This window comes from Empidonax traillii, unplaced genomic scaffold (genome assembly GCF_003031625.1).
Source record: "Empidonax traillii isolate 1590-97213 ecotype Southwest subspecies unplaced genomic scaffold, ASM303162v1 scaffold196:size3368384, whole genome shotgun sequence".
In the NCBI taxonomy this organism is placed as follows: domain Eukaryota; kingdom Metazoa; phylum Chordata; class Aves; order Passeriformes; family Tyrannidae; genus Empidonax; species Empidonax traillii.
The window spans coordinates 996,155-1,009,342 of record NW_020955389.1 but is presented as its reverse complement, the minus strand read 5'-3'; the positions used below and the strand labels follow the sequence as shown (position 1 = coordinate 1,009,342).

The following is a 13,188-nucleotide window of genomic DNA, read 5'->3' as shown; positions in this document are numbered from 1 at the left end:
TAATTCACAGAAATGTGGAAAGCTCAACTCCACATGAAATCCAGCCAAATAGTGCACGCTTACCATTTCTAAAATAGATCTGTCTTTCTAAAAATTAGGTCATTGAGCCCCTACACCTACAATGCAAGAAAGGTCCCCACTGCAAAAATTTCTGTGCTTTGTTAGAGTTTATTTTAATTGCTAAATAACAGGACTTCCTTACTCCTGTTGGAAAACTGTTCCACAGATAAAGAGACCTCAGTATGAATAATCTTTATCTTTGAACCATCTCTCTATCTCTCTGACAGGCTAAGAAAAGCCCCACTTTTTGCATTTAAGTCTCTTATAATTGTAGGTAGACCTTAAGATTTCTTTAGGGACTAGATACCAAAATTGTACATGTTATTTTACTTGTTATTTTTACATTATTTGCTATTCTCTCAAAGAGTAATTCACTGTGTCTTTACTTACATTTAACTATTTGTTTGCTACCTTTAAAACCCGGTGTCCCTCTGAAACTTTCATCTCCTGTCTAAAAAAGACTAGTTCTTTGAAAATGCTGATGAATCTGAAACAAGTAAGATTTGTGAAGAAGTCACAGTCATGTCTGATTGCACTAGAAATTATGAGATTGGGTGACTGTAGTTTTGCATTTTCTAGATGTTCAATACTTAGAATTTAAAGCCTGACAGTTACATGCACACCACTTTTGATGTGAGAGAGAAATACAGATGTAACAGTCAAAAAGTGAATATATATAAACTGGGAAGTAAATGGATTTTGTTACAAAGAAAATAGAGCTGCACCTCTGTGGCAATTGATAAAATGAATAAAGAAGTCTAAAAATAATTACATTCTTTAAAGAATCATGAGCTTCAATGGCATGTGTCAAGCAGGTGCAAAGATTTATTTATAAAAACAAGAATATTGAAAATCAGAACCTAAATATTTCCAAGTCAAAAGAAATAATTTGTTTCTAATCTTTCAATGAAAAACTTGTAGCACACTTATCACTAAAAATAAGGGGGTTTTAATTGTGTTTTGGTCACTTTCAAACAGAACTCAGAAAGCATGATAAGTCCACTGAAACAAGTGGTACCCTTGCAGTTTTCTCATTTATCATTAGAAACCAAAGACTAAAAGCATAAACTAAAATTATGTGGGTTTGTTTAGTTGTGTGGGGCAATTCTTTGACTGAAGAGTAGAGATGTACTGAAGAGCAGAGATAAAATTGTTATTTTTTATTTCTACTATAACTGCACAGAAATAAAGGTAAAAAAGGATCTAAACAAAAAGTTTGCCTTTCTCTTAACAATTAACTGAAACATCCATTCATTAGCTCCCAAATGAGAAGAAAGTGCTTACTGAGAGATCATCACCACGGAGCGCGTTCCCTGAGAGGTCGAGATAGACGAGCGTGTTCGCGATCAGCGAGTTGGCACTCAGTGACTGGGAAAGGCTATTCACCCCTGACAAAATAAAAAGTCAGTACTCAGCTTGGTCAATTCTACACAAAACTGGCCCAGACCCTGCAAGTGCACAGTTTCAGTGCACACAGACACGCACAAATGTTTAATGACTTCCTATTACCGTCACTGTACTACAACAGAGGAATACAGATCAGCAGGCAGATATGAGACTCTTCCCTGCCACAGCATGCTCAGTTATGACTGGACCACACTCTCCCAGCTGCCCTGATGGTGTCACAGTGTGTTATACGTCCCAGATTCAGGAAAGAGGCAATCCCATTTTGAAACAGAATTTAAAAACACAGTTTACTCCATAATGTTGAGCCAGTGTCTTCCTGAAAACAATAATATTTAGATAAAAGTATCTGTGGAAGACCAAGTACATTAACAATTATAATTGCCAGAACTTCAAAAGCAACTGATGAGACCTAGAAATGAAAAATATTTCAATTAATGTATTTGCCTGCAATTTCATAAAAATAGTTAATTAAAATATCAAGAGATGCATAAAGACTCTCAGTTTCTGATCAGACAGACACATTTCTCACATTAAAATTAAAAAGCTGACATTGGGAATACACCAGTCAGAGCTTCCTTCTACTGAAATTTTTCAGCTTTTCCAAATACAAATTAGGACACGGCTATTTCTGACTCCTTTAAATCTAACTTTCACCTAACATTCATCTGAGGGCTCTGCAGCTTATCAAGTTCTCAATTTATTATAGATAGCTATTGCTGCCTTTCAAGCACTACATGCATGCGTTTCTTACATGCTAAGCATCACTGTGCCCTTTAGTTGATGCAGTAGTTTTTTTGCAAGTGCTCAGCCAAAGCTATAAAGCAGGCAGGTGATCTACTACACATTATTTAGCCATTTCTCAAAGCTACTGCTCAGTTAAAGTGGACTGGCCTTCGATGGACTGAACATTTCCAGTCTTCAATTAAAAACTATTATGAAACCGATTATCAGGGAGGATGTGGAGGAAGCGGTTAGCAAGCTACTGGAGACCAAAATACCTGTGTCAATAGTACCTGCCTTAGTTTTCCAAGCTTTCAAATATAAAGAAAGTTTCCCATGTTATAGCATGGCTCCTGGTTTCAGGAGGCTTTTGATACTGAAAGGAATCAAAGCACAGGAACACCCTTGTCATATCTCAGATCTTTCCTGCTCAATGTCATTTTTCTTTTATGTTCACATTGTGTTGTTGAATCTACACCCTATTTGTAAAGGTAAACTGCAAACTAATACTTTTTGAAACCTCAAAAGAACTAAAAGCTCTATTTAACCACCAGAGCTTACAGCTCTGGATTCACTTTAGTGAGTCTTCTCATCAACATTTACAAGCAAATGCAATTTTGTCCTGTTTGCTGGACAGTACTTTGCTATCGGCTGGGGTTACAGCCAGGGTTAAACTATCAGCAATTCAGCATGTACCAGCAAGAATGTGGGAATTCTGCAGCAGTGTCTGAGTTTAGAGGAGAAGAAGAACTATCAAACAATTCGTAACGTTGCTGTTTGTTTTGTGCTTAAAAAAGGCTGCCTGCTCAAAATCAGCCACATCAGTGAAGGCAAACAGTGTGAATGAGGGATTTTTTAATTAGCCCCTGGCTTGGGCTCAGAAAAGTAAGCCCTATTTTTGAATGAGTATACTAGAATTTTCCATTTAACCAGAATCTTCAAATCAATAAATTTATGTTTGAACTTCACCCTACCCCATGCTATACTCTAACAGTAATCTCACTTTCATTTGCAGACAATCTCTTATGCTCTTTTACCACTCTCAGGAGGCTCAGAGTGTTAATAGCTCTCAGGAACTTTGAGATACAATATTTGAAGAAAGATCAGCCGGGAAGTTACCACCTGAACTTCACTTGTCAATCTTAAAAACTTATCTCAAATAGAAAGCACTTTTAAAATAAGGTCAAAACCAGTGAGGGATTGTATAGAATTTCTGAAAAGCTCAGAATAAAAAAAATTAAAACAAAAAGGCAGGCTGGGGTGGGGGAGTCGAATCCATGCACTTTAGAATCCAAGGTCTCTGTTAGACTTTCCCGATAGAAAGTATTACAAGTTCAAAAACAGCCTCACAAGTTAAAAAAAAAAAATCACTACTGTCTTCTTAAATTATAGAAAATCTGAACTAAGACAGCTTTGCAGACAACCCAAGTTGCTTCAGGTCCCAAGGGTTGTAAGAACTCCCATTATAAGACATCACATACACTTTTTTGAGGAATACTGAGGAGCTGCCATAGGACAACATTCATGGTGACATGTTACTCTCTGGAGGTCATTCGTGTGACATCAGTATTATACTGGAAAATATTTTCAGCTTTTGCTTAAAGATCGTCTTTAAAAAGTCTGTTAAAAACCTTCTGAATTCTTTCCATAACCTCATATTTCACCTTCACTGACAGGGATATGTGGATAAACTTCATCAAGCTAGCATTTATTCTTTACAAAGATAGAAGTGTAGCAAGAGCGCTCTCTTGACTCAACCATCACAAGGCATCAGATCACATGAAGAAAAGCACAGGATGAAGGAACACATCCAAACTGCACGAATTTCTGTCAACTTCACAAATACCTCATTTCAAGAGTACATGTATGGTCAGTCAAGATTCTTAATCAACTGCTTGTCACCAAAAATTGAGTTGACAGTGGAAAAGAACAACCCCAGAGTTTAAAGAAGTCTTTTTAGTGAAAATCATCATCGACTAAATTCAGATTAAGGTTTACTATTTACTTAAGCATAACAAGAGCTGTAGGCATTCATATTAAAACAACAAAAGTCCTTTACCCCACCCATATTCCCCCAGGTCAATCCTTGATGCTAAGGAGAACACAGAATCTGCACTTCACAGAGCAATAATTAAGAAGATAAAAGGGAATGGTTTCTTCTGCTAACAACTAATGCCCTTCATTAATTAGAGACCGTAGCTCACACATGTTTTCCAGGTCATCTACATCTACAAAAAAACAACAATTATGTCAGTGTGTTTTTTCTATTTTTAACACTCATTGACTATATAAGAGACCTTGGGTGTGTGAAGTCTGTTTAAGAGGTCACTGCTTCTACTACTTGTAAAATAGAAATGCAGGAAATTCTAAAAACTTCTGACTTGTGCTTCAGTACTGTTATTGCTTTTAAAATATACATATATTTCAATTGCAATATCAAATCAGAAATTTGTAAATTATAAATCAAGTAAGTCTTTAGCCAGAGAAAGCCACTTAACAGCTACAATGCTTGGTTTCATAAAATAACTAAGTGTAAAACATTTGGAAAGTTCCCTATCCTTTTTTGCTTCAGCCGGTTTTTTGAAGCATTTATGAAACGCAGTTTATGCCAATTCTAATTTCAGTCATCCTTTACAATACAGGTTCAAGCCCAATGCCTACAGAAGTGACTAAGAGCTTATCAAAGTGCTGAAGGGGATATGAAACACAGCCTACAGTTCAGCAACCCATGACTACAAAAAAGCAGCTGTGCTGTTGAGAAAATACATGTAAATAATTTACAGAATTAATTAGTTTACAACTGGGTAAGAAAAAGTATGTAAGTATGTATTATTAATATGCAAGTCTGCAAGTTCTAGAACAGAAAAAGAGGCATACTTATAAAACATACCTTTAGGTGACAAGGAGGTTTTAGACAAATTTAAATGCTTCAGTCCCTTTGGAAGTTTGGCGAACTGGATGCTCAAAGATGACACACCTGTTGAGGGAGCAAAGACAAAGGGGATGTTTTCAGGTAAACTGTGTGATCTCATGTTTTCCAAGCAAATCACAGCAGGGGCAAACTGCGCTAGTGAAATAACAGGAAGGAACTGCATTTACTGTGCAGGGAGGCCCTGTCTTTTTATGACCATAAACCTTTGAAATGACTGATGTAATCAAGATCCCTTCTTTGCTAGCCACCGAACACATATGGAAATTTGCTGTTAATGATCAGTAAACGCCCTTAGTTAGTTTAAAAATTATATAGTACCCACATACTTTTGAGAAGGAGTCAAAGGGAAGCTTTACACACATCAAATAGTGAGCACTTGGAAGTCTGGAAGTTTTATGGTTCAGAAAAAATATATAAATTTAAAAATTTAACCACAAAATAAAACCCAACAGTGGCACTTCAATGAAACTTTGAACTAATTTTATTTTCTTTTAAAAGGAAGTGCTGCCAAGGCAAGAAAGACACATACATAAGCTAACACTGCTCTCTTTTTCTGAGGTAAACCCTAGGAGCCTGAAACCTCCCCCAAATTGTAATGTTATCTCCCTTACAGTAGCCTACAGGTTTCCAAGCCTGTGTCCTGGCTGATAATGCTACAACTTCTTGCAATCTTAAACAGTAAAAACCTATTCAGACACTGAGTTAGACTGGACTACCTCAGCACAAATCCAACAAAAGAAAAAACCTAAAAATAAAAAAAAAAAAAAAAAAAAAAAAAAAAAAAAAAAAAAAAAAAAAAAAAAAAAAAAAAAAAAAAAAAAAAAAAAAAAAAAAAAAAAAAAAAAAAAAAAAAAAAAAAAAAAAAAAAAAAAAAAGGTACTTTTCATTAAAGATTTTACTCAGTGTATCCAAGTTCCCCATTTCATAAATTTAATCCCTCATTTAAGTAAGGGATTGAAATTTGATGCAGAGGGTACATCCTAAATGACAGTGTAACCAATCCATGTAATATTTATTAGAAGAAAAAATTAACTCCAGGCTTAACCTGAGGTGTGAAACAGTCCTCTACAGCAACTCACTTGGTGAGAAAAGGGCAAAAAGAAAGGGGGTAAAGCCTTTTACTTGATTCAAAACACAGTAAATTAAAAAGCTGATACTCTTCTCCACACACCCAGATATGAAACTGGTCACATACATATATATATAAATTTATACAGTAAATATATATATTTACTCTGTTTTTATTATGTTTTACTTACCATTCATAATGAAAGATACAGCTACCTTGCAGATACTGCAGCAGGTTTTTTTTTGGTTTTTTTAACTGCTCTCTGTAAAAGCATGTTCTATATGCTGGTGGTAGGTGCAACACCCATGCAGCTCAAGACAACATACAGTTTTTCATTTATATTGCCAAAATATTAGACCCATGATGCCTTGGCATCATTTGTTGTAAAGCACTATGTTAGCCAAATGTCTTCAGTTTTCAGCAAGAACGAATCAAGTCATATTACTAGGATTTTCTTTCATAGCTCTATTATAAAAAAATAAGTTTTTATCTACTCTGAAGCAGGAGGCTCAATTTATCTTATGTTGACCTCAAAATTTGTATTCTGTCCACATTTGTTAAGCTGGTTTAGTCACAATATATACTTTCAGAAGCAAATTAGAGTTAAGCTGGGCAAAAGAGGAAAAAGAGAAGTACAAGGACATCACAAATGTAATTTATGCTGTTTGATATTTTGAGTAAGACATGCAGCAAATAATTTTACCTCTCCATCTTCATATTTAGCTAACAATCTGCAGATTAGATATCGTTCAAGCCAAGCTAAATGATTTTAAAATCTTACCAGCACTGGGGGTTAAGGATCCACCCAGTGACAAGATACAGGAATCAGGTGCAGGAAAGTGCTTCTGGCCACTCAGGCCCTTGAATGCACTTAAGCCACCGATTTCTGCTAATGTTGTAGCAGAGATGAGAGTTCTAACAGCAGAAGTACAGTTAACTGCATCCAGGCACATAGTTTCAAATTTGAGTACTTCTAGGCTTGAGAATGTTTGTTTTGCATTATTTCTAACAAAATACGAGATTAAATTCAGATTATAGTAGAGCCAAAAGCAAAACTCCCTTCATTTTAGCATAGCTAGATTTTTTTAAGACAAGACTGATAATAAACTTACAGGTATTATTCTCAAAAATATTGACAGTACCATAAAGGAAAGCCAAGCACAAATTAAGAGATTGGTCTCAGTAAAACTGCTTTGGGTTTGAACTGAAGCCAGATCCTATGCTTTAGTTAAAAATAAACATGCTTCCCATGGTATTGGAATACAGACAGTTGCATTAACGTAATAATAGAATGCCTTTACTTACTGGTACACAACAATGTATAACAGCTTAGGGTATGTTTTTGTTCAAACAAGGTACAATACGTTCTTCTCCAGAAAATATACAACTGTGTGTTATTTCCCTTATAAAATAATCTGGTTGAAGTTCCAGTTCCTGCAGGTGATTTTTCAAAAGGTATTTTCCAAAATCCATGTGAATCTCCATTATGTCAGCTTTTATTTGTGAAAGCCTTGCTGCTACTCCAGTTTAATAAAAGTCCATTCTACCTTGCACTTAGTGAATATCAGATCACAGCACACTTAATATTTTTTTAATTTGGAAAGCTGGAATATCTGCACATTGCAATTATCATTACCTCCTCTTTAATTCTCTAAGGAAAAGGTCAAATCTTAATTGTATATTTGATATGAGAGGCTGAGATAATGAAAGAACCCTGGTAGTTTCTCCAAATTATAGTTTCTGCATTTCATTTGTATCTTCTATGTGGATACTGCAGAATGGTTTGAATCTATAGGTTTGTTTCAAAGAAAGCACACCCATGGATATGTTTAAAAAAAAGGAAAAAAAAATCATCTGCATTGTAGAGTATCTACCCAGTGTTTGGTCATTGTTTTGCTTTCAAGATAAAAATGAGTTCCTTTGAAAGAAACCTTGCAAATAACACAATCTAGAGACATTTCTTCAAAAGCAGAATCCACAATGTAGCAGGCTTTTTTTCAGCTTACTACAGAAATTTTTGAAGAATGCAGTAAGGCCTACGGCATATTGTAATAATAACATTCTTCAACAAAGCACTGACTTTCATGTGATATGGATTCTTAACAAGGACAAGCAGTAATCAGTAGGTAAGAGGTAATCAGAAGAGTTAAAGCAATTCATGTGAATAATTTCAAATAAAAAACCTACTCAGAATAGGTTAAAAACAAACTATTGTCGTACTTGTTGTCTTACAAGATGTCAGAAACAAAAGAGATACAGAAGAGGAAAGGGAAAAAAAATTTATTTTTTTTTCTCACTGAACCAGCAAGAGAGACACCTTGAAAATTCTGTGTTAACAACATTCCAAGTCCATCAGGTTGTAATCAAAATGAACCGCTTTTCCATTTTGAATCATGAAAGTAAAGAGAATGGAAAATTTCCCCAAAACAAAACAAATAAAACAAGAAAAGGTTCACTGTGTAGAATTCTTATTTTTCTTCTGGCCCAACAGGAGCACAAGATAGTACATAGATAGATCCCAGAACATTGTGTGCTTGGAATGCATCAAGTGAAGCAAATGGAAATCTCACATGGGCAGTGCTGAAGGGTCAACTCCAGACTGAAAGAATGTAACCTTATTTTAAAAATAAATGCCTCTTGGGTGAAAAGAGAATAGACAAAGGACGGGAATGACTTGATATGTACTGAAACCATGCCTAGCAGTGCCTAGTATGAGAAAAGCTGAGCTGTTAAGCTTCATTTTCCGTCTTACGGAGTTAACAGCACTTTGCTACAAAAGAATGCCAGTTATGCCAGTATTACTGAACATCACCAAAAGCTTGCAACAGGACAGGCTAGCACCCCGATGAAAAAAAGGAATAGTTTCCATATTGAAAATAAACACGAAATTATGACTGAAATAAAAACACAAAAACATCAGGAAAACATAATCCAAGCAACAAAGTTGCCTTGTGCTTCATCTTTCAACTGATTACACTGCCTTTAAAAATGCACATCATTTTTTTTTCCACTCTCCATTCCTAAACAATAATTGTGTTCTATCTTCCTTTAAAAGAGACCAATATGAAAACATAACAAAATCTAATGAAATCCAGAGTTGGTTTAAGACATTTAAATATTTCTCAACAAGCTAATGGATATGTATAAATCAAAACCAATAGTGATTCCCAGCCACTTGTGAAAAGCAGATATTTACGGTAGAATTACGCACAGAACAATACCCTATTATTCAGGCAAAGCTGAACAGAGCAGCAATAATCCTCCTATTATGTTTGCAGAAGGAGAAAAATGTAAATGTTACAGTACCTCTATCTTCGAGTGGATTGCTAGCAAGGTTGATCGTATGGAGTCCTGAGTTGGGATTATGGGCTAGGGCACTAGCTAGTTTCTGTGCAAAATCTCTGCAAGAAAAGAAGAGAGAGGGAAAAGGAATCCTGTTATCTCCTCTATCAACAGCACATTCAAAGGTTTAAAAGTTTCAATGGATTACTAGCCACAAATGGCCTATGCTACTGCAGAGCACTAACTGGTTCCTCACAGTTTTAAACAATGCTTATTTGGCAATTTGCTGCCTTTGAGTAAGGGTTACTTCATTATTTATTCTGTGACCTAAGAGACAGAAGAGCACTCAGTCAAAGCCCAAAATGTTTTTGACAAGAGATCTGAAGGTATAAAAATATAAGAGTTAAACAGAATAACTGAGAACTTGAGCCTATCTTCCATCTCCTCCACGCCACAAGTGGCACGTATACACCAACTTGCATACCACTACCTCCTTCACTCACAAGCCATCCCCCTCACTTGAAGCAGCTCTCTACCAGCAGGGTAGAGACACTCAAACCGATGGGCTTTGCAGCATATCCAGAGGGTCAGCAAACCAGGAGTATTTCCAGGCTTATAAAACAGCAGGAATAGCTCTCTCAAAGAACAAAAGAACACCAGCACACTGATGAACTAGTCTTTGCTTGCTTCTTTTTACAGTGAGAAGCATTAAAGTATATAACTGGCTGACCACAGTCCCAGGAATGGATCCTGAGAGAGATGACATTATATCAGTTCTACAATGCCCACAACAGCCAGGCCTGGTAGCATACATGGCTTTGAAGTAATCTGAATCAACCACAGAAGGTAGCTGTAGCAGCATAACCTCTATTCCAAATTGACTTGAGAGGCAAGGGAACACTGCCCTGCCCAGCATTTTGCTGCAGCTGGACTACCACCACCCACAGCCGTAAATTCAAAGCTAGTTTGGGTTTTCCTGCACGACCGCACTGTCAGACTCTGGTGGAGACACATTCCTTGCATTAAATGAGAAGGGTGTTGTCTTATCAGCTCTAACACAAGTCTTCAAACCTGTTCTCATACTACTGGGAAGCTATCATGCAATAAGGGATTAGACCTACTGTGTGCTTTTAATAAACTGAGACTGTGATTTCAAAATTCTTACTTCATTTAAGTTAGACACCAAAGTAGAAATCAAAAATATGCCTTGAGCTTCCTTCTCTCTCCCTCTGCCTTGAAGTACATTATCTTCCCTTTGGTAGCCCAGTGGTGGAGAGCTACCAGAGTGATAAATAACACTACTCTCTTTCCTCAGGGCAGGTCCTGCCTACCATCAAACTAGTAGATCAGTCTCTGCTGAGAACCACAGTGGAGGCAGCATCCTCTTCTGGTATCTGGAAAACAGTGGAGGCTGAACAGCAATAGCCTCAACTGCTTTTGGTTATCTGTGGTTGCCAAGTGTAGTGGAGTACAGAAATGTTTCAGTGAAGTTTGGTTTCCCTTTGAAACACCATGTCCTTAAACAAGACATCTGGAGCTAGAACTGGTTCCAGCACTGCAGACACATGATGATGGGCTGCCTTTAGAAAAAGCACACTCTTTTCCTGAAATGTAAGGAGTATATGAATACAAAAGGAAATTCTGGGCTTGAAACTCTGCCATCTGACAGGCCTTAGGGTCTCCTGCTTTACTATCACCTGCTGCTGCAGAAGATTGCATGTCTCCTGTAGGTCCTCAGTTACACTTGCCAACACTCTGTGGAAATCCTCCAGCACTCCAAATGGCACTAGATGCCTGTGCTTAGGCAACTGAATCAAGCTCCTTATGTTCAGCCAAGAAAAATTAAATTTTGGGTTAAAAACAACTATAAACCCTCCTTTCCTCTTGAGGACTTTTCTCCTCTTCCTTTATCCCTAACATTCTTGTCATTACACGACTCTGTCCCTACCTTCAGTCTTGTTTACAAACTCTGCTCCAGCTTTTGCCACCAACATAGACAGGATTATCAGAACTTTTTGGACAACTGGAGTGGGCGTGAACTACTTAGCAAAGGCACAGTAAACCAGCTGCCACTAGAAAGCACTGGATTATCAATGCTGGGCTCATGGGGCTCAAAGGCTCATTTTGGAAAAAACTAACACAACTTCCCCACTCCCTGTTGCAACTTCTACCATAAAAAGAGGCACTGGGGCTCTGCTCACCGTGGAACATCCCTTCCCCTCCTTTGTCCACTCCTTGTTTCAAGTCATAAAATTTATTATTTCTTTTGGCTGCACACTTCATGAACAGAGCATGAAATGTAAGTCTGAAACTTTCTATAAAGCATCAAACTTGCTTTGATGCATTGCACAGCCATGCTTGCTTGAAACGAGCACATTCAGGCTCGAAGGTAAAGCACAAAAAAGATTCAATTTAACTGCACATATGGCAGAGGAAGGGTATTTCACTGAGGGTAAGAACACCACCAATCTGGAAATCTCAGACAAACAAAACAATTCCTTGAGATCTGTCTAGACAACATCCCTGCAACAGGAAAAATAGAGGACATGTGTGGGAAGAAATAACACCATTATTTCTAAGGACACTCAGGGCCTATCAAGAAGGGGAAGATAAGACTCAACATGACTGTCAAAGGCCCTTTGGGTACCAGCAATAGGCATCTCCATTGTTCCCCATGTCATTCCTTTCAGAACAGGGCTGCAGAGGACAGTGTGAAAGGAGGTAGGGACATTCTGCCTGCCAACTTTCAGAGAGTATGTAAATGCAAGGAATAGATTGCTTACACCACACAGGCCTTTGCAGACTGAAAAGTCTGTCTGTCAGTTTCATGGAAATGAATATTCTGGTTATCACATATTGTCCCATTTCTCTGAAATATCTCACGGATATAACTATCTTTTTAAGCTTATTTGTTCGGGTCATCTTGAATGATTCTCTTCTCCCTGAAATCTGGACGTCACTTATCTCAGTTAAAACACTCACCAAAATATTAGTGTTTGCTACATGCATTGAAGCCTTCCAGTGTAATCTAAACTGCACCCTTTATGTCTGGTTAAAGAAATAGCAATGGAGATAAAATTTCCAAGAGCATCCAAACTGGCACAAATCTTACCGAACAGGGGCTTCCACTTGACATCCTGTTTTCCCCAACAGGAAGTTCACACTTCCCTAGTCCCTAGTCCTTATTACTGCTACTGCACAATAGTTTGCTGTCTCATCACTTGAGAGGATGACAAGGGTTTATGAGGCTGTGGCCCAAACCAAATCACAGAAATGAGTGGCTGGAGGTAGAAAAGAATGGAATCATCTTAAACTGACTCTGCTGCAGGAAGAAATATGCTCTGGCAGCTGCTCGGGTTATTTCTTACAGCATTATTCTTGGTAGCTCTTCCTTAACCCTGGTTTGGCATTCTGTCACAGCTCATTAAAAATGATTGGTCTGTAAGCTGTGTGAAGGAAGATGCCCAATAACAACAGGATCTTCTCCCAGCAAGCAGATATGATAAATGGCAAAGCTGACAAACGCATCCTTGACAAACACAGACAATGTTGATCAGAAGAGATACACACCAAGGCACAATGCCAAACACTCTGCATGTAGATGGAGACATGAAAACCAAAGTCACACATTTATTATCTGTCAAGTCCTGTTAAAACTGAAATCAGTTAATCCAATGGTGATAAGTTACTGTAGGCAACATGCAAAGGTAGTCAGTGT

The 13,188-nt window shown here is 37.3% G+C and overlaps 1 protein-coding gene across 6 annotated transcripts in view; it reads right to left on the bottom strand.

The window, feature by feature from the left end:
• The window catches only part of CARMIL1 (capping protein regulator and myosin 1 linker 1), a 188,384-nt gene that overhangs the window by 78,173 nt on the left and 97,023 nt on the right, over positions 1-13,188 (bottom strand). For all 6 annotated transcript variants that reach the window (XM_027886842.1, XM_027886843.1, XM_027886846.1 and 3 more), the window contains exons 11-13: positions 9,495-9,589; positions 5,078-5,164; positions 1,345-1,448 (exon numbers count right to left, since the gene is read on the bottom strand). In XM_027886842.1, coding sequence (XP_027742643.1) covers positions 1,345-1,448; positions 5,078-5,164; positions 9,495-9,589 — 286 coding nt within the window. The remainder of the gene's footprint in view (positions 1-1,344; positions 1,449-5,077; positions 5,165-9,494; positions 9,590-13,188) is intronic.